Source organism: Boleophthalmus pectinirostris, unplaced genomic scaffold (assembly GCF_026225935.1).
Source record: "Boleophthalmus pectinirostris isolate CB_2022bp ecotype Guang Dong unplaced genomic scaffold, ASM2622593v1 HiC_scaffold_15, whole genome shotgun sequence".
Taxonomy (NCBI): Eukaryota; Metazoa; Chordata; class Actinopteri; order Gobiiformes; family Gobiidae; genus Boleophthalmus; species Boleophthalmus pectinirostris.
The window spans coordinates 29,390,133-29,416,923 of NW_026571070.1; the positions used below are offsets into that span (position 1 = coordinate 29,390,133).

The following is a 26,791-nucleotide window of genomic DNA, read 5'->3' on the forward strand; positions in this document are numbered from 1 at the left end:
AGAATTCACTCATCCATATTTACCTTTTGCCTGTAGTTCTGGTCAGACACACTATTACTGTGTATAACTGCATGTAGAGATTGAATAGAAGAGGTCCCATGACTGTCCCCTGGGGCATCCCACAAGTCAAGGCCATGTGCTCTGAAATCAGTTAAAACCAGCTCTTATAGTTTTAAAAAAGAGTTGCTGTGTGCTGTCTGCAACTAAATTCAAAACATGTTTCATCTTCCACAAACAAGGAAGTGTGCTGTTAGCATGCTATTTGTTGTTAGCATTCCCGTCATGGCAAAACACGACCTCTGAAAGTGCTGAAAAGTGGATAATTAGGATGCTTAGATCACAGCAAACTGTTTATAGTGAACTAGCTTGGCTTTGTAGTTAAAAAAAAAAAAACAAGTACAGTGTTTAGAACCCTTACCTAAACTCTTTTGCTCCAACATAACCCCCTAACATCTTTTTCTCAGCACTTTTTCACATCTGACACATGTCTCCCGAGGCCACCAATGTACTACAATAATGATATAATAATAGTTCAGAATCTGGTACAAATCTCTGGAATCTGTCACTTTATCCCCGCTCCCTGGTCGCAGCTGTGCATTCTGATGAGGGATCACTGGAGGTCTGTTCTCTTTGTCCCATGTCCTTTGAGTAGCTCTGTTTTGTCATATGTTCTCAAGTCGAGTAGGGGTAGTAGCATGCCAAATGGACCTACGTTTTACGCTTGACTCAATGCATGCTTTCAAATAAGGATACACAGATAAAATAAAAGCTACTGCAGAGTTTCGGAAAAAGTACTGCAATCAGAAATATGTTTTGCTCATTTTACGCTATTTTCTGATCTATGTTGTAATGTTTCTTCGTCGCAAACAGACCTGGAGTCATGTTTTGTTTCATTCAAACATGTTTAACAGACAAACCCACACAAAGGCTGAGTTCTTCGTTCAACCTCAAAACACTCTGTTCCACCTTGTGATGTCATGTGGTAATACAGGAAGTGCTCCACTGTGTTTTTAAACTCCATACACCTTCACTAGAATAATATAGATAATATCAGGTCTGGAATTGCCAATCTCTCCTGAAATAAAGGTAAAAAACATGAAAACTACCACTACATGACATCACAAGGTGGAACAGAGCATTTTGACCTTCTATATAGACAGAATAATAATAAAAGTTTACTCAAACATGTGTGAATGAAACAAAACACAGATGTAGATATCATTACCCTCATGGCATAATCGCCCAAATAATTTATAAAGGTTTATGAGAAAAAAAGGTGTATAAATGTCAGCTGAGCTCCTTCTAATTTTTGTGTAATGCTCTTTTTAAATATGTGGTGTTTCATGTCACACCGCAGGACGCACTTTGTATTAGAACTTTCATCTGCTTATATCTTTTTTAGTTTTAAAGTGGAGATAAAGGTGTAATTTTATGAAATAGTGTACATGCTTACACTTATGCCAATACCTTGATTTCTCATTCTCATAAAGAATACATATTTGTGCACAGATGAGTTGAATTTCGGAGTTAGAAAAAGATTATTTAGGAAGTAATTTAAAGTGATGAAGTGGGTGTCATGTCAAGTACAGATGTTTATAAGATGTCGGGGGTGATTTATGTTTTTTTTTCTGATTGGCTGAGGACAGAGCCAATGAGATACGGATACAGCAGGGCCACAAATGACAAGGGCAGAGATATGTTTTTTTAATGAAGTAACAGCACTCTAACATGTTTTAAAGCTCACAAGTCCATGTTGTGCAATATAGGAACCGTAAACAAGTCACTTTCTTAAACAAAGAAGCAAGAATTTGAGAAAAAAAGTGGAATCTGACCTGCAAAATTAAGGCCACTGTATATAACATTTCAGCCAAAAATAGACTAAAATAAAAGCATGTATTTTGTTTTCATTTTTGTTGTCTTCATTGCACTTTAAAAAACGTGTCCTTACGAGGTACATACATATTATTTTCATATATCGGGTAGGGATGGTTCGATACAGATAACCGATACCACCAATACAGATTTTAACTCTACTCATACTAATGTAAAAATGTTAAAAGAAAAAAATTCTAATAACCGTGACTACAGCTGTGCTTCCCGTCAAAAGCTCTATTATAATCTAAATACATTTACTTTATGCAGTTCAGAGAGGACACAAGTAGGAACGTGGTCTATGCTTTTTGCATCCAATTATTCAATGTTCCAATCTCTTCTGTTCTTTTTATAAATTGCACAGTTCTTGATATTTGCAGTTGGCAGGTTCACGCTTAAACTACACAAGTTACATTTTCTCAAACTTTTTAGTCATTGGCAGATTTAAAGTGATTGCACCTGACTTTTTACTGTCTTAAAACGTGAAAAAAATGCAACTAGTTCATTTTAGGAGGTCCAAACAACTAGCAGGCTAACAGCGCACCAGACTTACTCCCTGGTTTGCGGATGATAAAAGCACTTTATAATTAGATTTGATGATAAGAAATGACTTCTTGCACCAATAATTACTCTAATCACAAAGTAAATAAATAAATAAATTTATTAATTAAAGTATGGTGAATGTAGCTTGCCTAAGAACACAAAAGCAGTATGCAGTTGCAGAAATTGAACTACCAACTTGTTTGCTTAATGGGCAAGCACTGTTCACATATTTGTTTTAAGTCATAAGTCTGTGTGGTGATGGTTGGATAAACTTTAGGCCTGGGGTTGCAGTCACTTGCTCCCTTACATGCTCCGCTATTAGTTTAAAAATGATTTGGTGGAGGATTCCATTACTGTAAAATAATATTACTCAAGTAGAAGTATAAAGTAATGGTCCAAGAAAGTACTTTAAAGGATAGACACAAAACTGCGACAAACTAAATCATATCTGAAGGAGCGGTGCAAGATGTTCAAATCATTTCATATTGTCACATAAAGCTTTTGTCACATGTAGACTTGCTGTATTTTTCGGACTATAAGGCACACTTAAAATCACTTAAAGTGCGCTTTATAATCCAGTGAGCTTTATGTATTACTGATGGTTGTGTTTACTGACCTCGAACTGATTTTATGTGGTACACAATGCTCAAAAATCTGCCAAATCTTCCGTAGTCAGGAGCTTCGCGGAGTAAAGAACAAAGTATAGTTCTGCATAAGCATTTATGAAATCACTGAAATGCTACAGAGAATATGTCTATTCATATATACGATATATGCGTATGACCTGAAAACTTTCACATGAACCATTTCCAACACGATAAAAGCACAGAACAGACTCACCATCAGCATTATCAACATCCCTCCATTACAGAAAGAGCACTCTTATTCCACTGAGTCGTGTCCTTTAGTCCGGCAGAAGCTGGTCACATCTGTGCACAAGGAGCGAGCTGTTTTTTTCAGCGCTTATAATTTATCCAAATGAGCCATGCGGTTTTAAGTTTAATTTCTGTAAAACATAAACAAATGTGCGCAAAGCTGCATTAAACACATTATTACACAATGTATATTTGAGTCGTCCTCATAGAAAATAAAGAAAAAACAAACTTAAATGATTCACCCACATTCACGAATTCATAAACCACATTCCAAGACAGGGAGGCAAGACCGGGCGAATTACACCACGATCTGCCAATGGATCGTGGACGCCTGGACCAAGGATCAGTCTCAAGTGTCGTCCGTTTGTTTCGCTTAAAGCGTCTTATAATCTAGTGCACCTTATGTATGAAAATAGACGAGAGAATTCAACATAATTGATATTGCGCCTTATAATGCGGTGCGCCTTATAGTCCTAAAAATACGGTACTTACTTTTACTCAAGTAAGAGTACTGTTACTTCAAACTAAAGATTACTTTAATAAGAGTATAAGTATGCTGTCGGGAAAACTACTCCAAGATGTTAAATTTCTTTAAAAAGATTCTCAAGCACATGCAGCTGAGTCAATGTTACCTGCCTCTGGATCATATTAGTAGTAGTAATAATACTTTTTACTACTTAAATCAAAGTACTTTCATGACACAACTTGCATTCAACTTTTGACATTTGGTTGCTAGTTTAATTCCCTGGTAGAACACATCCCAAACTTACTCTCCGTTACATAAGGTCACCGTTCATTTGTACTGCGCCTATCTTCTCAGCACCTCCGGCATGTGCCACCTCAGAGACCGCAATAAGCAACTGATCTGCTAGCGTACGGATATCCACGGGGATTATGGGTAAGGGAGCGGGAGGAGGAGGAGGAGGTAAGGGGGTGTCTGGAGGTAAAGGTTGCTGCTTTTGAGAATGTATTGCTGAGGTGGCATTGCTGTGAAGAATCAGCAGGGGTATTTATTGCGCTTTGGTTGGATTTTTTTTTTCTTAAGGTACAGTGTGATAGCAGACAGTGAATTAGCTCTGCTCGCCTTTCATGATTGGGTACAAAGAGTGAGACATGGCTGACTCAACTGATGCTTAAGTTTGGGAAGTTGAATGTGACTGGCAGGGTGTCTGAAGAAGTTGTAGTAAAAGTAACTATAGAATTTCAGCGTGCTACCTTTTGTGACAGTATTTTGAGATTTACACTACCAAACGTTTGGACACACCCTCTCAATCTGTGTTTTTTTTTCTTTATGCTGACTTACTTTACATTTTATATACTGTACATAGAGAAGACATCAAATATATGACACAATATGTATGGATTATGGAGTAAAAAGTTAAAATAGCCACCCTTCACTTTGTTGACAATTCAGCCAACCCTTACCATAGAGACAAAACAGTCTTATTCCATTGACTGTAAACAACAAGATTTTGTAATTGTGGCACCAAAATGGTATTCATATATTGGAGGACTGTTTTGAAAAAAAGATCATTAATGTCCTTTGAAAAACTAAAAGAAAAATACAGCTTACCAAATAATACATTCTTTTGTTACCTTCAACTATGATCATTTCTTACTAGTAATCTGGGTCGTACTATATTATTGCCCAAATTTACAGCATTTGAAAGGTTGTTACATGATGGTGGATCTTATAAATTTATTTCTAAGATGTAAACTTTGTTGATAAATGAATGTCCTAAACCAGCCTTGTATCGGTCTAAGGAGAGGTGGGAATCAGACTTAAACACTACAATTGAAGATAATATATGGGCGAATTTATGTCAAGATAGTTTATCTGCCACCACTAATGCTCGATATAGACTTATACATTATAATTTCCTTCATCAGTTATATCTAAAACCAGAAAAAATTCATAAGACAAAGTCAGATTTTTCTGATCAATGGTTCTGATGTTCTGTAAAATTGGGCTCATTTTTGCATTGCACCTGGACATGTGTCAAAGTAAAAATTTTCTGGTTTGACTTTTGCCAAGCCATATCCACAATCACAAAAACTTCAATACCTCTTGATCCTGAATTTTGCCTACTTGGAAGTTTTGAGAAAATTTAACCATTAAATAAATATTAAATACAATTTTTAGAAATTTCATTGGCAGTGGCAAGAAAATGCATTAGAGTCACCTGGAAGTCTGACTCCCCCCTCCCATTACAAGATGGTAATCACTTATAGCCTCAGAAAGGCTTACAACACCTTTGTTAGAATATGGCAGCCTTACTTGGATTATGTGAATGTCACCTCAACTGACCTCTGTGTGTGAGAAGCATCTTCCCTCCATTTTTTTTTTGCCTTTACTGAGAAGCTACAATGTCATGGAATCATGAAATTAAAGAAGAAAAATCACTGAAAAAGTGTGTCCAAACTTTTTGACTGGTAGTTTATGTACCAACATGTATTTTAATCTACATCAGTTCAGCTACATCACTTTTGAGGTAAGACTGAAACTGAAGCTGAACTTTGAGCAGTTTTGCTTGGTGGTTATACAACAAACCATCTGAACCACCGTGGCCCATTGCCCACTCGTGTAACTTTAATGAGAAACTAACTTGAGAAGGCATTGCTTGCTTAACCTTAAACATATCTTTGTCCATGCACACTAAAAGTTGATGCCACCACGTCAAGTTACAGGTCAGATCTGAGGAGAGGCAACCAGTCTCACAGTAAATATATAAATAATACATGTTTTTCAAGGTATTTCTAACAGTAAAAAAGCTCTAAATGAATACGGGCAAGGTAGAGGAGTTTAATGCCATACTGTGGAACATTCCAGGCAAAGCAAATTAATTGATTACAGCTTTGTTGGTTTGTTGAAACAAATCTTCTGGTCAATAAGATAAAAAAAGAAGCTTCAGTGCTCCATATTCATGGGTTGCAGATTCATTGTGAGGGCTACACAGAAAGGAAATATAAGATCCGGGACTTGAACCTGGAACCTATTCCTTCCCAACATGACCCTTTATCTGTATTGAATTAGTAATTTGGTTTTTTTTCTTTTCCTTTCTTTTCCAGGACCCATGGCTTACAGGTGAACCGCCTGGAGCCTGGAGGCAAAGCGGAGCAGGAGCGACTGTTTCAGGAAGGAGACACCATCGTCAAGATCAACCAGGCTGATATCCGCAACCTGCGCTTCGAACAGTGAGTTAGCCTATACCTGTGTTTCCAACAACAAGCTTTTCTGCTTTGGGAATCTGCCTTGGAATGTTTACGCTTCACAAGAAAAGTATAAACAAAACACTTACATGATCCACTCACAGAGTTACACAACACATTCACACAGACAAGGTGGGTCTAGTGCTTGTACAGAAATAAGAGAATGTTGGTTGTAAAAATCAGTATCAGGAATTGAACTGCCATTCTTTGAACAAGTGGAAAAGAAGATCTGCAAACCAAGGAACTGCCCTAATCTTCATTAAACAATTTTTTGGTGTTGGTGTTGATTGGATTAGATTGCTTTGGTAAACAATATGAATATGAAGAAACTTGGCAATGCTGATCAAGTAATACAAATAAAAACATATTTTTAATATTTTGTAATCATTAACTCAGTCTTTAACATTGTCTTCCCAACGTCATTGAAAACCAAACACACGTCTCCCACTGATTCATAGTGCCTTTAATTTTCTAAAGTGGGGGGAGATATAAGCCAGGGTCACTGTGTACTCACTCAAGTCCATACAAATACAGACTTATTTAAGCTCCACCTGAGTCCAACACATAGACTATATAAGAAGTGGACTAAGTGAGTGTGACATCACCCATAGCGTTCTGCTCCAGTCAAATGAAGCTAACAATGCTAGTGCTTATAGGGGCGAATTTGGAGCCAGGTTGATATTATGAAGAGGATTTTTTAACTGACAAAAAAGTGGGGAAAAACCCCCCCCAAAAAAAACATCAGGATTATGTAGAACGGATTAATACGAATATTTTAAGACCAAAACTATGACTCACAGCAGCAGCTGCAGAGAGAGGAGACACAATATTCCAATGTAAGTCAATGAGAGCCAGGGTCAGTAGGAGCCGGAAGAGCTGCATGTGAACTTAGTATTTGAAACGTGGCTGCTAGCACGTTAGCTATGTCCATTTATATATATACAGTCTATGGTCCAACATGAGTAATATTATCTTACATCTTAGAAGCTTAAATCTGCACTGAGACATTTGAAGAGCCTAAATTTATATCAAATTCTTCATGTTAATCTACATGGCCTTTTAATGCAATTCCATCGGATACTGTATCCTCTTACATAACTGTTGCATAATGGCATATGTAACTTTTTTGGTGAAGGGTCTGCCACTGCCTTCATGGAGATGTTGTTGCTTGGCCAAAAATGAATAAAGTGCTTCCCTCTGTCTGTTTTTTGTGATCAATCAGGACCTGTCACATGCAAACGCTTTATCTGGAGCTGAACAAGACAGACTCTCAAGAGTTTTTTCTCAAGACTAGCTGAAGGTCGCACCTGTACGTTTGTTGGCAACAAAATAACCAGTGCTCTTACCATCAGGACCTGTTAACCCTGCTTTAGATTAGTTGCTGCTGTCGGCAGCACTAGGCTATGGTAAAAGTTTCAACTGGGCAGTGTTGCCAGATCCTCAAAAGCATAATGTTATACTGAAAGCCCAAATTCATGGCTGTATTTTGGTCTAAATGACCGTACAGTACTGAAATATTGGCAATATCCTGCTGTGAGGGCTTTGCTAAGGGCTGTGCGGTCCTGAATACTCGTTTTATGTGCAGTTTATGTGCATTTTGCATGGGCTTTGCCTACTTACTATTAGGTTTAATTTGTGCACTACATATTTGTCTGCATGGGAGGGGCATAACTTGTGTCTCGAGTGTTTGTACCAGTCCAAAGAGTTATGTGATCTAAGATTGTCCATTGTGACTCTGTTCAGACTTGTTGATTGTCGTGCATGGTTCAGACTTGTTGTTATAGTGCCACATACTAGTACTTGTAGGAAAAGATAATCATTCCTCAGTAAGATGGAGAAAGTGGATGAATTCGGTGCAGTGCAGAAGTTACTGATCGAAATACATAAAAATGTGGACATTTACACGACCCTCATTGTGGTTTTTGCCTACCATCTTATCTATGAAAAGGATTTCACATGCAGCTGCCAACCTGAACATCATCGGGACTTGTGCTTCATGTACCTGTTTCTTCCATGGGTTCTGATCGCTTTTCTGCTGCTGTGGATTGGCAAACGCTTTCACAGAGCCTGCCTCAAATGCTCTCGACTGACATGTGATTCCAATACTGAATACACTGGAGAGGATGGAAGGAATGGTAGCCAGAACACTATAAAGTATTGCTGCCTTTGCTGCAGGATTTACCTTAAGAAGGCTTGCTGTCACCTCACATTCTGGATAGGAGTGGTCCACTTCTTCCGAGCTCTCTCTGTGAGTACTATCTGGATAGTGTCAGTGCTGGTGGATGGAGACTGGTTTGCTGCAGGAACGATGGATCAGACTACCAGATACAAATTGCTTGTCACAATGGGCTGAAGTTGAATAGCACTGAAAAACTAATTGTTGATAAATTGAAGAATCAGTCACGTGTAAGTGTTTTTGATATTCGTCAGCTACCAAACAGAGAAATAGTCTTTTAACCTTTTACATATGTTTTGTTGTTGTTGTTCTGTCTTTTTTAGGTCGATGCTTTCATAGCACTTGCAGTATTAGCAGCTGTTTTAATTATCATTTCGTGCATCTGCACCTTTTGTTGCCAACTTGACACAAGAACTGCTGATATGATTCTGGAAAAAGAAGAAAGTGTGGTTGTAGAAAGTTGGGAAAAGATAGCAGAGACAGAAAAAGAGAAATGTTTGACTGATATTGAAAATGGTCATGGGAAGAAGTATCTCAGAGATGTGGATTTGTTCAATTGGAAGGATGGGACATTATCAAATATTCAAAGGGAGGGCTTTCCCCTCCATGGGAGTAGAACCATCCACTTCAGCCTTCCACCTCCACAAGAAGGAGCATTCACCTACACACAGGGAGGAGCATCCACGTCCACACAGGGAGGAGCATCCACGTACAGACGGGGCAGAGAGACAGATTCTATCTCTTTTGAGGAAGAAGAGACCATACCTTTAGTTCGAATGGTACCATTTTTCAGATCATTTTGTGTATAGTTTGGTATATTATTTCCTGTAGTGTTCTTAACTCATGATGTTTCTTTTTTATAGAATAAACCTTGATGTAAGAAGTCAGAAGAATATTTAATCAGTCCAGCCATTAAAAAAAATCTGCACAGTGATCGTGTTCCACATACTGTAATCTGCAATATTTCAGTCCACACTTTGTGATGACTTTTTACTTTTTACTGTTTAATTTATCACAAATTATGAATAATCTAGTGAGATCAGCTGTTACCAACTTACTGACCCCATTTAGATGAGGTAAAATCCTTGTTAAAGGTCACTAATGACTGTGTAAACATTTCAGTGTTTTTTTAGGTCATATTTAGCATGTAAAAATGTCATTAAAGCTAATGGTTAATCAAGTTTCACTTAAGATTTCTGAATTTGTGTGCGTCGGGTCATCCAGTGACAATAAACCTCCTCTTTCACATGTGACTGTGATAGATGATAAACAATATCAGGAAATAAACACGTTCTATGCTTTAAAATGTGATTGCCTTTACCATTTGATGCTACTCAGCAGATGTAACACATCAAGTCTCCAGTGCATGGCCTTAAGTGTTTAATAATAAATCCACATCCAGTCACAGTCTGTAGTGCATGTAAGGCTAAAGCCAAACAGATAATATGAACCAAACTCCACCAACATCCTCCTCCTCATCGGTCCTGGTAAAACCATAATTCACAAATAAAGAGGTGTAGTACATATCCAGTTTGGAGCGCGTGTGTATAGATGCAACCAGGGGAGTCCGTGTACAGTTCTCCATATTCCTCCTCTTTCATTCAGGTAACCACATAGTAAAAGAGTAAAAGGATTTAGCAAAACAAAGAGCATGTGCTCCGCAGTGATGTATTTATATATAGTGTATATGGAGAAAACAAAAGTGAAACTTAAGTGTCAGTCCATGTGAGGATCAACTGTGCTCTGGTACATTTGCATATGGACATTATATCTGAACATCGAATGGTGGCCCCAAGCGAACTGTGCGAACTTTGACTGTGTTTATATTTTTTCATTAATGTGTAAATTACTCAAAAACTTGTTAAAATAATATTCTGTATATTTATCTTTCTCTCAACAATGAATCAAGTTTTTTGGTAGATTCATTCATTCATTTCGTTCCTTCTGTGTGCAGATTGAGTTAAATAATTGTTTTTGTGAGGCCATGGTGTGTGTGCACTATGGGCTCACAATATGTGTCCACCACTTCCTGTTTCTGAACAAAACCACAGGAAGATGCTAAAGCATGTAGGCAGAAGGTAAACAAACCTCCAGTCTGAATTATTACCACACCATTGTTTTGTATCAGCAGTTGTTTGATTCATCCAAGAGAAACACTTTTAAAATCAAACAATGTACAGTTATATCTGTTTTCTAACTTTTTTTACATATTCACCTTGAGTGTCTTGCTTTAAAGGACACTTATATGTGGCTTTACTTCTCATTCAAACATGCTTTTGGTCACCTTGGGAAAAGTATTTCACATTGCCTAATAATGTAGAATGTGGAATGTGGACATTTGGCAAATATACTTTTTAAGTAATCAGAAAGTAAACAATTTAGATTCACATCCCCCACAAATGCTTTTCAATTCAGTTCGTCAGTCTGCAGCCTTTGTAGACTGGCTTTTCTATAATTAGTCTAGAGGTGGGCAGTGTACAGTGATGTACTACTAGTATATAATATGATACGTATTTACACTGTAACTGCTACAGATGTTCATTAGAAATTCCTATAATATGCAAAAAAGACTTGTAATCTTTAAGTCATGTTATAATGTTATCTCCTCAAAAACTGACCTGGAGTTGTGTTTTGTTTCATTCACACATGTTTGAGTAATCCTGCATTGTTAGTCTGTGTACATCTCTGAAGCTCAGAATACTCTGTTCCACATTGTGATGTTATGAAGAGGTAGTTTTCAATTTCACTTCTTTGGTGTATGGAGTAAAAACACAGTGGGGGACTTCCTGTATTACCATGTGACATCACAAGGTGGAGTGTTTTCTGTTAAAGAGAAGGATCTGTTTTAAACATGTGTGAACGAAACAAAACTCCGGGTAACTTTCTGATGAGAGTATAGAGTAAGTAAATAGAGCCATGTGTTTATAATTTGACTGCAGAATGAATGTGGGTTTAAAAGCTGCCAAGTCTGGACTTTTACCTACAATGCAACAAAATTGTCAAAATGTGAATTGAGCTTTTTGAGTCTTCCAAGAACACACAAAAACCAACTCCAGGTATGGTTGTAATGAGGCCCAGCTATATGTATTTAGCAAAAGTCAAAAATGTTAATTTTGCATACTGTGTGTTCTGTAAGTCTATAAACCATCACCATACTTGTGCTGAGGCGTTGTTTTTAACGTGGCATTTCTGCTGTGGTTTTACTTCCTCTTTCAGCACTCACATTTGCTCACTGGATACACTGCGTAGGTATTTATCACATTGTGGGAACTACAAAGACTTAATTTAGGGCCTCAGTTGCTTCTTATCGAATCAACAAGTTCAGATATGTTTTACAATAGGTTAAGGTTCAGGTTTAGGTAAAGGTTTGGAAAGTAGTAACTATTGTTACCTCCGCCAAGGAGGTTATGTTTTTGCCGGCGTTTGTCTGTTTGTTTGTTTGTTTGTTTGTTTGTCTGTTAGCAACATAACTCAAAAAGTTATGGACCGATTTTGATGAAATTTTCAGGATTTGTTGGAAATGTGAAAAGGAAGAAATCCTGGATTCTGGATCACTTTGAAATTTTAGTTAACATTGTGGTAAATGGGGCCAAAAATTTTGTTTCTCAATATCTCGGTTAATTATTGACCAAACCCCATGAAATTTGACTCAGGGATGGACAATGGGATCCTCTTTCATATTCCAAAGGCTGATCCGGATCTGATCCAGAAGACTGATTTTATCACAATTTATATAAAAAATGGGGGTAGTCCTTGGCTGAGGTCTGCTTTTCTAGTTAAGATTAAGATTGTTCTCCAGGAAATGAATGCAAGTTACTGTAATGTCACCCATAAGACACGAAAACCCACGAGTGAGAAGGTGTTCTTTGATCAGAGACGAGCAGCCTGTGGTTAAGTCTGTATAGACATGTTTCTATTTTACTCTATGCAAACCTTGTATTGTTTGCATTTCGAGAGACTCAGACTCAGAAGAAAGACCTCACTACGCAGTAAGATGGCAGTGAAAGTAGGAATTCTCAAAGAAGTGCTAAAATTACTGAAAGTTTTACAACACAATATAGATATTTACACGACGGTCATTGGGGTTTTTTTCTACCATCTCATTTTTGAAAGGGAATTTACTTGCAGCTGCCAGCCTGAACATCAGCAGATTTTTTGCCTCTTGTACCTGTTGCTTCCATGGGTTCTGATTGGATTTCTGCTGCTGTGGATGGACAAGGGCTTCCACAGAGCCTTCCTCAAATGTACAAGGGTCACATGTGGTGCCAGGAGATCATCTTCAGGCTGTCTTCCGAAATGTTGGAAACGCCTCTGCCGCTTACTTCTACGAAAAAATAAACCAGTGACAGACAATGTGGCTGCAAGGGCTGAAGGTGGAGGCCAGGATGTGGGAAACTGTTGCTGTCCTTGTTGTCTTTGCTGCTGCTCGTTCCTAGAAAAGGCCTGCTGTCACCTCACATTCTGCACAAGTTCGTTACACTTCTTGCGAGCGTTCAGTGTGAGCTCCATCTGGATCGTGATCATGCTGCTGGATGGAGACTGGTGGGTCTGCTGCTTGAACGATGGATCCGATGATCAAATGCAAATCGCTTGTAAAGACCAGAAACAATTAAGACCAAGTGAAGAACTGATTGTTGCAAAATTAAAGAATACATCAAGGGTGAGTGTTTTTCACTTTACAATACAACTCCTCTATACTACCTGAGGTAGAGCACATGAATTATAAATGTTTGTGTTATTTGTTGTTTTTTGTTTCTTTCTTTAGATCTGTGGCTTGCTGGTGCTTGCAGCAATAGCATTCGTGTTATGCTTTGTTTCCTGCTCCTGTACCATGTGTTGCTGGCATAACACAGACACTGCTGATCTCATTCTGGAGAAAGAAGACAATGTGTTTTTGAAAAGTTTGGAACAGTTAGCAAACATAAAAACAGAGAAATGTTTTGATGAAATTAGCAGAGGGCAAGTACAGAAGTACCTCAACGGTGTGGACATGATCCAGTGGGATGATGAGACTATCCCTGTTGAAGTACAACTTATACAGGGGGAGGAACCTCAACCTGCACAGGGGCAGGTTTTGCATCCTCATCCACAGGGGACGGGGCAGGGGGTTGTTTTTCACAGGGTTGACAATGACGAGCCAGAAGAAATAGATCCTTTGAATAGGCCCCAAAGGGTCGGATCTACTGGGGTGGGCAGGAAATAGAACCCGAAACCACATTTTTGTATTTGATATTATATTCATTTATAAATTGGGAACCAAAGAGCATTTGATATAATAAAATAAAATAAATTTTATTTTAAAATTAAATAAAAAATAAATGAATAAATAAATAAATACATTTTAAAAAGGTGATTATTGTACACAAGGTTGGTTTGGCTAAGAGAACCAACAACATACCAACAAAGGAGCTAAGGAAAGGAGTCTTAAGGAAAAACATTCTAACAGTAATATTCAGAAATTGTTTTCTGACAAGCAAATAATTATATAATTTAAGGCTCAATTTAAAATTTTCTAAATGAAAAAAATAAAATAAAATAAAATAAATATATTTTAAAAAATAAAAAATGAAGTGCTCCTCTGTGTTTTTGAACTCCATACACTTTCTCTAGACTCATTTGGATCATTTGAGCCCTGGAATTACCAAACTCTGGAGGGACATCATTGTTTTAGCCTTGTTCACACTGCTTCACTTCTCTTTGCACCAGCAGATACTGTAGACTTTCTGTGGCTATTTCAACTGAACAAAGTTATAACAAAATTATTTTTATAATAATTACTGTATATATTTTTTATACTTTGTAGTGTTCAATAGTGGTTCGCAGTTCCAGGGCTGAAATTATCTAAATGATTCTACTGAAAGTGTATGAGTTTAAGTACACTGTAGAGGATTTCCTGTATTACCACATGACCTCACAAGGTGGAACAGAGTGTTTTCAGTTTGAGAGAAGAACTCAGCCTAAATATGCAGAATTTGTGGGTTAAACGTGTGAATGAAAGAAAACACAACTCCAGGCATGTCTGTGATGAGGAAACAACATTATAACAGATATCAGCGTAATACGGGCCTTTAAGTCTAAAAATAGTTTATTATAGCATGACTAAAAGTTCACACGAGTCAATTTTGTGTAATATAAGACCTTGATACTCATTGTAACTTGTCGTTTTTATGTTTTATGTACATGTATACAAGTATTTGAAATAAAAACACATCACAAAGCACCCATATCGTGTATCACTTTATCTGACGCGCGCTTAGAAAATGAAGCAGTCTCTTTAAACTCACATCTTCACCCCTCACTGCTCTCTTGATTGTTCGGCAGACGACGATTTAAAGCAATAGTGTAATCTCTCCCATTGTTTTGCATGGGTAAATATTTAGAGCCGCGTAATCTGACTGAACGTAATGGCGCATTGATGGGGTAATTTATTATTCAATCAGGCTCATGCGGAGTCTGATTACTCAAGTATATGTGTGTGCAAACAGCCCTCAGCCTGCCCCACTGAGTGATTTGGGGTCATTTGCATAATAAATAAAACATATGAAAGAGTACGCATCATCAGCGAGAGACGTGGCACTCTGGATCATGGTGCCGCTGACAGCGATCGAGTGAAGGGCTGTCGGGGATCGTCATAGGACAGGAGTGGTGTTGTGATGATGGCCTCTTGATGCGGGGTGGATTTTCCAGTTTGACAGAAAGGCGACGTAAGATAAACAAAAAATAAAAATGTCAGTCTTCTAGCATGCAAGCCAAAAACTGTATGTCATTTCTAGAGCGGTCAGGTTATTGAAACGTCTCACTAACTGTAGCCACAAATGAAAGGCTAGAGAGTAATTTGGAAATTCATACTTGGTCTTCAAAATGCAAATACTGCGTCAATCCAAAGAGGCGATCATGTTGCATAAGTGGGTTCGAAACAAAAACAAAAAGTGATGATGTCATACTTTGTTTCCAGCCTCATTCTAAATCATTCCTAGTTTTGTCTCTCAGCATTTTATGACTGTTTACATGAAAAAATATGATTGTTATGTGATTTCTGGAGTTATCGGATTATTGAAATGTCACGTAAACACATATTTAAGGATGAATTTGAGTTATTAAAACCCACACAAACACACACACACACATACACACACTGTACTTTGCCTTTCAGAACAGTCACTGTAAAAAAATCGCTAATTGATAAGTTAATTGTTTTGATAATCAGATTTCTTGTGGGCATGTAAAGACACAGCTAATCAGGACTGATTACATTTGGGTTATCTGAGTATCTGGTTATCTGGTTTCTGGTTCTCTGATTATTCTTTTTCCATGTATAATAATATAATGATAAAACAGCTTCCTGTTCTGCACCACAGAAAGCATTTACACCAAAAGCAGACAAAACTCCAGACAAAACACAACAATACACACACACACACACACACACACACACACACACAGGTCACAGTCATCCAAGCTTTTCAAAAAAATGTATTTAAGTTTATTGCTTGACATTAGAAAAGTAAAACCACAGCATACATGAAGAGAGATATATTTTATACTGTGGAAGACTATGGGACTGTTAAGTGTGATGTCACGTCCAGGTCCAAGGCTTCGACAATTAGCACATTTACAATTTAACAATTGATTTATTTTTTATTGTTTTAGCATAGACACATCTTGCATTAACAACATAGACTGCATATATGCATGGACAGAGCTAACGCGCTAGCTGCCATGTGCCAGAAAGGAACTTCGCCAGGAGGTTCTTCCGGTTCCTTCTGACTCTGGCTCCAACTGACTTACATTAGGATCTCTGTACTTGCTGCGGTGAGTCTCGTCATTTTGGTCTTAAAATGTTGGTATTAACCCGCTCTATACGATCCTGATTCCTTTCGGTATTTTGTCCGTCAAAAAAATCCTGTTCACAACATAGAGTCTGGCTCCAGATTTGTTCCTGTAACTGTTAGCATCGCGAGCCTCATTTGAGCGGCGCTCAACACTGTGGGTGACATCACACTTACTTAACAAGAGACTGCAGTCCCTGGAACCCGAACAAAGTGGGTCAGAAAGAGTTCAAGGCTGAGGTAAGAAGTAATGCTAAGCTAAGATAGCGTTAGCGTTAGTGGCAAATCTTATATTATGCTAGATTATTACTACATTATTTACATATTTGTCATGATTTGGCTTTTAACATATGTTTTTGAACGGTAACTGTGTCTTGTTTTATGAAAATAAAACAAAACATTTGGCATCTTCCAGGCCAAATAAGAGCCAGGTTTGTGGAGATGCAAGCCCACTCACAGAAAGAACATTTGTTTTTCCAGTGTCAGTGTCAATACGGCACGGTGGCTGAGTGGCTAGCATTCATACCTCACAGCAAGAAGGTTCTGGGTTCGTTCCGGTTTCCCCCATCAACCCAAAACATGCTACAGGTCTATTAAATACATACATTGTGTGTCCTTAGGCAAGACACTTCACCCACATGGCCTAGTATGAAAGTGTGTGTGAGTGATGGTGGTGGTCGGAGGGACCGATGGCACCAAGTGGCATGGCAGCCGCTCTTCTGTCAGTGTGGCCCAGGGTATAGAGTGAATAATGCTGAATGAATAATGCTGAATAATGCCCTGTAAAGTGTCTTTGGGGACAGAAAATGTCTGTGAAAAGCGCTATACAAATAAAGACTAACTTACTAATACAAACAACCACAAGGAGACATTTTTTGGCTAAAATTGACATAGTGCTGGCTTAAACAGAGGTGGACATCATGAAACTGCTAATGTGGAGAATTAGGAACTTCCCTCCCTCCTCTTTGTCCCTCTCTCTCTCTCTGATTTAAAGTGGATTTAAAGAATAGAAAAGCTTTGAGCACACAACAGAACAGAAACGAGAGCTCTCCACAGTCCCCGTACATCCTCACACACACAGTGCACTGGGTAATAAGGGGCCGGTGGTTGAAGGTGAGATTGCCGGTCCCCTCCATGTTCACTGGACCCCTCTGGCTTCTGCCCGCCTTCCTCACAGCCAGACTATCTATATGCTAAGTACCCCCTCTTCTCCAGACCACACTATTCTCTGTTCTCTGCTCCTGTCTTCACTTATTTGGCCCCAGAATCCACAACAGGGGCCCTCAGAATCTTTGTACTACGTCATTTGTGGGTTTACTGGAGAATTTTAGATTAATTTCGCTTTTGATTATCACTTTTTGTTGTGCAGTTTGCTCAGATTACGAAGGCATAGATTAGGATTCATAATGAGTAACTAAGAAGGTTGGCGGTCCGATCCCGAAATACCAGAAATGCATATTATTGTTGTGTCCTTTGGCAAGACAGTACACTTATGTTTGTCTTGCTTCACACTTGCTGATTTGTAATATCTTTTTCACGTTGTCAAAAACATAAAAAAAAAAAAAAAAAAGAATATTAAACAAAAAAAAGGAATATTGTGGTTGTGCCATTGGGCAACACACTTTCTCCATCTTACTATATGTATTACTGTAAACCTTTTCTGTCCGTCTCACAATACGCACTCATAGATTTTGGAGTTTGGTTGGTTTCATAGTAACACAGGTTGGTGGTATGACCCTGGCTGTCTGCATTGCATTACCATTGTGTCCTTGAGCAAGACACTTCACATGCTCTCTTTAAAAATACTTGACTTGCATCTTTCTCAGCTTGTCAAAAAAATATAAATAAATAAATAAATCCAAAATCATTTTAAGTAAATAGTTCATATAAATATTTAGTGATTTGACTACTTTGGCTTTGCATAATATTGTTGTCCTTGGGCAAGACACTTCACCCATCTTACCTGTATGAAAATGACCCACACCCACCCATATCGCCATTTCTCACCACCTACTGAAATGGCATATTGAGGTTGTGTCACTGGGCAAGACACTTTTTGCATCTTAAAGGTTTTTATTTCTCAAAAACAAACACTTGGAAGTTTTTCAAATTACTTAAACCTAATAAAGTTTGTAATAAAACAAAGCAGTAGCTTAGTTGGCTCCAATATAACTCAAAGGTTGCCGGCGTTGCTTTATCATTGTGTCCTTGGGCAAGACACTTCATCTTACTTTTATCTGTTTGTCTCATAAAAAATGCTTTCTGGGTCCTTGCATGTTGTTTCTCATGGTTTCTTTTTAAACCATAGCTAAAGTTAATGTGCTTCTATGGGTATTGCAAAAGATTGTTGTGTCCTTGGGCAAGACACTTCATCATACCTACCTATATGAAAAAGAGTGATTACAGTGTAAGATACAGTATATGAGATGTTTTAGAGCACAGGTGTCAAACATAAGGCCCGGGGGCCGGATCCGGCCCTCCAAGACCTTTAATCTGGCCCTTGGCAGATTTTCTACTAAAATATTTTAGCATCTCCAGCGTCTCTGTACGTGGCCCCTCCCACCAGAGCAGCACAAATGAAGACTTGTCTCTTTCCAAACGCTCTTAAAGGACGATCGTTTTGACTGTTGACCGTGACACCCTCATCAACAAAATATCAAAAATGAGAAAAGCGGACGCCGAGTGCAGAATTTTCCAAAAAACGGACTTACTCCTATCTGCATACAAGTTAAAGTGAAAACTTTGTGTTGAAATTGTATTTTTCTTAAAGTTTCAGGTTGTTCATAATATTATAATATTTTATAAAAGAAAGAGTTCATCAATTAAAAAAGATTTCTGTAATAGATTTGCATTTCTCTGCACAAATATTTGAACTTAATATTATTTTGGGGATTATATACCATGAGTTTTCTGATCCGGCCCCTTTGGGATCAAAGTAGGTTGGATATGGCCCCCGGACCAAAATGAGTTTGACACCCCAGTTTTAGAGGATTGAGAAACGAACATTCTGCCCTACAAAGGCAAAAGAGCTTAACTCACCAGAGTGTGAAACTGAGAAAAATAACTTCAAAGTTTGTTTTGTCTAGACAAGAGTATAATAGGTTTGGTTCCCAAAATTTGACAACTAGTTGATATAATGAAGAAGTATTTGTATGTAAAAATGAGTGAGCTCAAAATGGACCTTTGACCCTTATTTGTCAGTTCCTGTTCTCTGCCTTTGTATCATGAAACAAAAATAAGTTTTTGTGCAAAGGCAAAGGCAGAAACTGACATGATTATTATTATTTGCTTGATTTTGCTCAGACTTCCATCCATTATAAAAACACCTCACCCAGGTCAAGTCATCATGGAGTTTGTTTGAAATGATCTAGAAGAGCTTTGGATTTCCTGGTTAGTTCTGATCAGGATCGTGCGGCGACACTTTAAACACAGTGAAACAGTTTGACAGACAAGTGACTTTGCAGTATAGTGTGTACAGTATGAGTAAATACACCAAATACTTTCACTTTAAAGATCATTGAAGTATAACTGAATACAGTGTTTTATTTACTGAATGTGTTAAGACCCTCTGCCAAGGCCAAAACAAAAAGAAAGGAGTCATGGTTCATGTTTTGTAGTCGTTGTTTTTGCTTATTTTGGTTTCTCTTTTTCCTGTAGTGCTGTGTGCCTTTGGTGTTTTATTTTGACATTTGTTCCTGTCAGCTTCTAGTTTGGAGTTTGACTTCCTGTCTGTTGATTGTTTGCCCTGCGCTAATGTGTTACACCTGTACCTGTGTGCTTATAGACCCTCTGCCGTTTGGTTGCTCCATTGTCTTTGTCTTGTCCAGTATCATGTCTGTTGTGGTTTCTATTTTTGGATTTGGTTTCTTCAGTTTTTTTGGTTTTGATACATTAAAAAACTGAAGCAGTCCTGCATTTTGGATCCTCCGTTTGTTTCCATGTGACAGAAGGAGGTAAGAGGTTGGATTTTAAAACAAAATATATTTATGAGCTAAATCACAAACAAAACATACACTGTTTCTGCCTTTTGCCTTTGCACAACTCCTTATTTTTGTCTCATGATACAAAGGCAGAAGGAACTGACAAATAAGGGTCAAAGGTCAATTTTGAGCTCAATATTTTTCACAATACAGTGGTCCCTCGTTGATCATGGGGTTACATTCTAAAAATAACCGGTGGTAGATGAAATCCGTGAAGTAGTCAGCTTTATATTTTACAATGATCATATCTGTTTTAAGGCTGTAAAACCCCTCACCACACACTTTATACACTTTTCTCGGACAGGACAGTTAACACTTTTACATCCTTCTTAAAATTTATTGCTGCTGTTGTCGTTATGTTATTTTTCTCCTTCTTTATGTAACGAACCGAAGATTAATTTATTCTGTAATGGAGCCCTAGAGCGCAGAGTCCGGCACCATGCAGTACAACGCCGCACCCGCCCGTTAACCTTAGATTATATGAAACTTTTGCAGTGCATACGACACAAATTGAACCAAGACTAAACCAGGACTAACCCAGGACTAACCTAAGACTGATTCCAGAACTGAAGAGGAGGACTAAACTAGGACTAAAACAGCAATAAACCAGGATTAAACCAGACTAAACCAGAACTGAAACAGGACTCACTGTCGGGACATGCTTGGAGGTGACCGTAGGAGAAAGGCCCAGCTCAGCACCGCACCTCATGAAGGTAAAGGTGGCCGTAGCCGATCGCGCTTTACAGACACCCTGCTGTGCGGGCTCACGGTCCTGGTTTCAGCAACTATTTGCGGATACCCGACCCAGTGTAGGACTCTGCTATAGCGCATAACTTCTACCTTCCTTCAGTGTTTCCAGAAGTCCAACTTTTTGTGTGATGGTTTACATCTTCCTCTGCCTTTTGGGTGCGAGCACAGGAGCCTTTGTCAGTGCAGAAGGTTTCGTCGACATTGTGGGTTTTGTCGAGGGGAGAAACTTGCAAATATACAGCACTTCAGAATCACACTGATACAGATCCAACATTTATGTAAATTTGGCATCTGAATGCATTCTGTACTGTACAGGAGACAGGAGTCCTTTAGCCAATCAGGACACAGCGGGAGCAATGCAATACATGTTCAATACACTGTAAAAAAGACATGCAAAATTGCACTAAAATAATCCACGAAACAGCGAGACCGCGAAAGTTCAACCACAATATAGCGAGGGACTACTGTATTTATTCACCTGATGAAGGAGGTCTCAAATACAAACAAAATTACATGAACTCATTTTTGACCAAACATGATGTTAAGGTGATCTGTCTTTGTAGGACAGTTTTACATTTATGGGTTTCAGAATTATGGTAAATTAGGGTCCTTGCCATAGAGATTACAAATAAAAACTAAATTACATTTGTTTCAATTGGAAAAGTTGTGGAAATGTTACTCTTACATTATCAGTAGCTCACAGAAAGTACACTTACACACGTATATAATAGTTTGTACAATACAGTAGATTTCTTAAAGGCCACTGACCTCTGTTTTATCTCATCCCATACTTGTAATTACAGATAATCTTCATTCTTCTCTGTAGTCATGTGATTATGACCCCAGCAGTGCTCATACGCCCTCCACATACATACACGCCCTCCCCATACATACTCACGCTGTTATCGTAATAAATCAGCCCAGCGATCATGGTCCATTATGATGAAATTCCTTTATCAGTGGAGCTAAAAGATTTGTGTGTGTGCGACCTTCTAGCCTCCATCTTCCAGACCTCCTGAAGAAACACATGTTCAGATATGATATAAGTCTTGTGTGAAAAACATACAAACATACAAACAAACAGGAAATCAAAAAAGGCAACAAATTCCAATAAAAATTAAAGCTGCATTGTGTAATTATCTAGTGTCGGTTGCTTTTCTTCATTGAAATCTTATTGCTTTGTCTGGAATGTTTTAGTATGGTATTAAAACTTTCTATGTTCACGGAGACCAAAACAGACAAAGTTACAGGTCAGATCTGTGGAGAGGCGACCCTGCTCACACTCAGAATGTCTGTTTTTCTAGGTATTTATGAGCTATAAAACCACCTGTAATTGAATAAATGACATATCCATAAAAACAAGCAGGTAATGGACTCCCAACCAAAATTAAAATTAAAAAAGTTACCATGTTAGAAGATCATGTTTCTTTGGTTCAACAACAAGCAAAACCAAACTACAAGCTGACATGCCAACAAACTAAAGAAAAGCAACGTTAACAAAAACAAAGTGATAAAATAAAACAACAAAAGTATCTTAAATTATTGGCTGGTTGCTCACAAGCTCTAAGATTAGCAGACTGATCCCAACAACCGGCGTTGCGTTAAAACTTTTCATTCCATTTCACTGCATAATTGTGCTTATTTTTATCTATCTCACAACAAATCATTAAGAGGTAGATCTTAACTTAAACTACCACTACATGACATCACAAATTGGAACAGAACATTTTGAGGTTTGGAGATGTGCACAGACCAATAAAAAATCATGTATGAATGAAAAAAACCACAACTCCAGGCATGTTTCTGAGAAGGTAATAATATTCTAACATGATTTAAAGCTTATAAAAGTAAATTTGTGTAATACAGAAACAAACAAAACAATAAAATACATGCAAAATCTTTTTAAGTATATAGAGACTTAGAATAAATAGTAAACTTGTGGCACTAATCAGAAAGTTGGTCATTGCATAATATTGTTGTGTACTTGGGCAAGACACTTAATCCATCCTACCTCTATGAAATTATCAGTATCCTTAAAGATGAGTTGGGGGTCTATTGCCTGCTTGTTTCTATGAATATGTAACTGTCTGGAATGTTCCACAGTATGACATTAAACAGCTCTACCTTACATTTATTTACCTTATTATTTATTTACAGGTGGTTTAATCGCTCAAAAATACCTAGAAAAACTGGCATTATGTGAGCAGAGTTGCCTCTCCACAGACCTGACCTGTAATTGACCTGTCTGGTTTGGTCTCCATGAAGATAGAAATGTTTGATACCATACTGTGAAATATTCCAGACAAGGCGATAACATCTCCATGGAGAAAGCATCTGACGGACCTTCCACCAGGAAAGTTAAAACCTTCCTTTCTTCTTTTTTTTCTTTCTCCTCCAGGGCTCAGAACATCTTCCGCCAGGCCATGCGCTCCCGCTTCATCCTCTTCCACGTGGTCCCGGCGTCTCTGAAGAAGCACTTCGCTGTGTTCACGGGTCAGGGAGAGCTCAGTCCGCCCCAGCCCAACAGGGTGCGCTTCAGCCAGGACACGCAGCACGGCAGCGGCACCAGAACCAGCCTGGTGGGGGCGCTGTCCACGCAACGGGCACCGGCGCCGGCACCAGTCAGCTTCAACCACAAGTGGGTGCTCGTACTATTGATACATCATCACGCTGGGGGTGTTCTATAATGCATTTCTGTTTGTGGAATGTTCAGCAGTTACCATGGGGACACATTGTACACTCAGGGGTCTCCAACCAGTAGCTCTCCACCGCCTTCCTAGTAGCTCACATATTGTCCTAAATAAGTAAAATTTGATTAATTAAATGCCTATTACCATTTTGCATGTATTATTTTGATGCCTAACTTTGTGCACTAATAAATGGATACTTGTTTATGTTTTGTAGGCATCTAACTGTACCTCATTTAAGGCTCATTATGGCACTTAAACATACTCCATTTTTTGTGACTTTCTTGTGGCATTTTGGTTTTGTAAAGGTAGCTCACTGGAGGAAAAAGTTTGGAGACCCCTGATGTACACAGCTGCAAAGACAGACAAAAAAGTTTGACGATCGTCTTAAAACACAAGAAAAAATACAAAATGGATTTGCACAAGTACATTTTCAGGAGCCTGTGATCAATCCGAGTGTTCATAGCTAACTTTGTGACTGTAATTTTATTTGTGAGCGACTTGTTTAAATCACAATTCATCACCTGTTGTAGTCCCAAACAAGTCAGCTCTTTATGGTTTGGATTGTGTTAAAATAAAGCTCAGATTAAGGTTACGTTTACACTGAAACAATCACCGAATCACTGTATCGGAAACGAGTTGCATCCAGACACGTTGTTTCTGTTTCCACAATCAAGGCCCTCCTTATCCACACAGTAACGTGAAACTGCCTGAAATGCTAGTCACACGATTAGGCTGGTGTCATGTCGCCACTTCATCACAACGTCACATGGACAGTGAAAACAAGGAAGTGGAGTACCGTGTCTGAAGTTGCAGCAGCTAAATTCGAGCCGAGGAAGATGGCAATTGTAAAAAAAGTCTTTTCTACTAGCAAGTAGTTCTAGCTCCGCTGTTTCCCGTTTGTCTATGGTTTGTTTAAACTGTTTTCCACAATAGCGTCACATGACCGATGTCAGGAACCCAGAGAATCAGGAAGGTGCATGTCACAGTGACGATGTCCAATAAGGACGCAGCTAGAGCTCTTACATCAGTGTATCAGCGTTTTCAGGCGTTCACACAGCGCCGGATCAGATCAGCACTCAGATTAATTCATGGGAGCTGGAGGCACCAGATCGTTCCGTCTCTGGAGCTGTTTTCCATCAGATTAGAACACTGCATCCACAACCAAAACAACTTGATCATACATACTAGTGTGGATGGGGACCAAGTCTAATTTGAATCACAGAGCTTCTAACAGAGCAGTGCCTTCAGTTAGCTTCACACCCTTAGGGAATGTGAATAAAATCAGCTGCAAAGTGTCAATAGTAGTGAATAACAGCTTATAAAATGACAATATTGTAATAACACGGTGGTACTTGTATCACACTTTATATTCGGGACCACCATTAAGAGCAAGTTAGTAGTAAAACACATAATAAGTGCTTAATTTCATCTTTGTTAATATTTATAAAGTACTTTGAATGCATTTTTGTCTAAGGCTGTATTTTGTGAGTACTAACCCATGAAGTATTTTCTTTCCATTACAGTAGTGGAGATTACAATAGATGTTTTTGTGAATACACTGAAATCTTAATAAGCATTAATAAGTGTTTGATTAATACCAGTTTATAGCCATGTAACAGCTAATTAGCATACCAATTACCACTTAGTTAGTGATTAATATGTGGCCCCTAAACTAAAGTGTTAGCCATTTTTCTTTTGGTTAAGGTTTAGAAACATTTATCTTCATCTAGTGATCTTATGAATATTCTGCAGGAGTCTAGCAGAGCATTATACAGCAGCATGCATGTCCGAACCTCAGCCCAGGGGCCAAATGTAACCCTCAAACTCATTTTTCTTGGCCCTCAGGCTTCCAGTTACCTTAAGCAGTACTTTTTACGCCAAGTCTCTGAAAAGCTACCTTGATAAAGCCTGTATTAAATATTTAGTGTGCCCTAGGATCTAAGCATGGATAAAGGTCAGGTGACTCATTCTGACTTGTTAAAAATGCACATGTTTGAATTATTCACTGTATTGAACACCAGTCCGTGGCCCCTGATCGGCCCTCCAGTTCATCTGTGTTTTGATGTCCTTTCCTTGATGAAAAAAGTTTGGACTCCAGTGCTGTACAGTATTATTTTTTTATTCACTTTCTTTCAGCTTTCTATTTTCCTCACAGTCATTTCTTGCCCGCTGTCTCCTTCAGTAACCACCCGGCTCCGCTGTCAGGGAGTACCCCAGAGACCGCCCGCAGGTACGCCACACTACCCCCCAACAGGACGGCCAACGCCCCCTCCCCAACGCTCCAGCGCCGAGTCAGCACCTCCGCAGCCAGCAACTCCTACATGAAGACCAAAGGAAGGAAGTTCAGCGTGCAACTGAAAAAAGGTCAGGAAACTCCCCCATCGATCAAAATGTTGAAAAGTTGAACTTGGTGGAAACATGATATCAAACACTGTTGTGTAGTAGTATGGCAGCCACATTGACATTATGGCGTTTGCATAGGGTGACCAAACGTCCTTGTTTACCCGGGACAGTCCCAGTTTTGAGCCTTGTGTCCCCTGTCCCAGCACGTTTATACAAAACCAGTGATTTGTCCTAGTTTTATACAAGAAATGTCCCAGGTGTCCCTATTTTTGACCAGTTTGATCTAAACCAGGACTAAACTAAGTTTAAACCTGGACTACATCAGGTCTAAACTAGGACTAAAACAAGACAATCACAATTCTTGACTAATCTGATCCTGCCAACAGAAAAGAGGAACATAAATTGTCATGTGTTTTGCCAAAATACATAGAGAAAAACACACTGCACACCATCTTATTTGCAAAATGTGAAATTTATTAGGACAAACTGCAACGTTTCGGCACTAGGCCTTCATCAGGCAAAC

General features: G+C 38.6%; 2 protein-coding genes across 2 annotated transcripts in view; both read left to right on the forward strand.

Moving 5' to 3' along the window:
- The window catches only part of pard3aa (par-3 family cell polarity regulator alpha, a), an 826,722-nt gene that overhangs the window by 284,632 nt on the left and 515,299 nt on the right, over positions 1-26,791 (forward strand). Inside the window, exons 8-10 of the mRNA XM_055151054.1 lie at positions 6,360-6,485; positions 23,634-23,873; positions 26,108-26,289. Coding sequence (XP_055007029.1) covers positions 6,360-6,485; positions 23,634-23,873; positions 26,108-26,289 — 548 coding nt within the window. The remainder of the gene's footprint in view (positions 1-6,359; positions 6,486-23,633; positions 23,874-26,107; positions 26,290-26,791) is intronic.
- LOC129408137 (uncharacterized) lies at positions 12,641-14,370 on the forward strand. Its single transcript, XM_055151053.1, has 2 exons — positions 12,641-13,336; positions 13,442-14,370. The coding sequence occupies exons 1-2, from the start codon at positions 12,671-12,673 to the stop codon at positions 13,877-13,879; spliced, it is 1,104 nt and encodes a 367-aa protein (XP_055007028.1). The 5' UTR covers positions 12,641-12,670; the 3' UTR covers positions 13,880-14,370.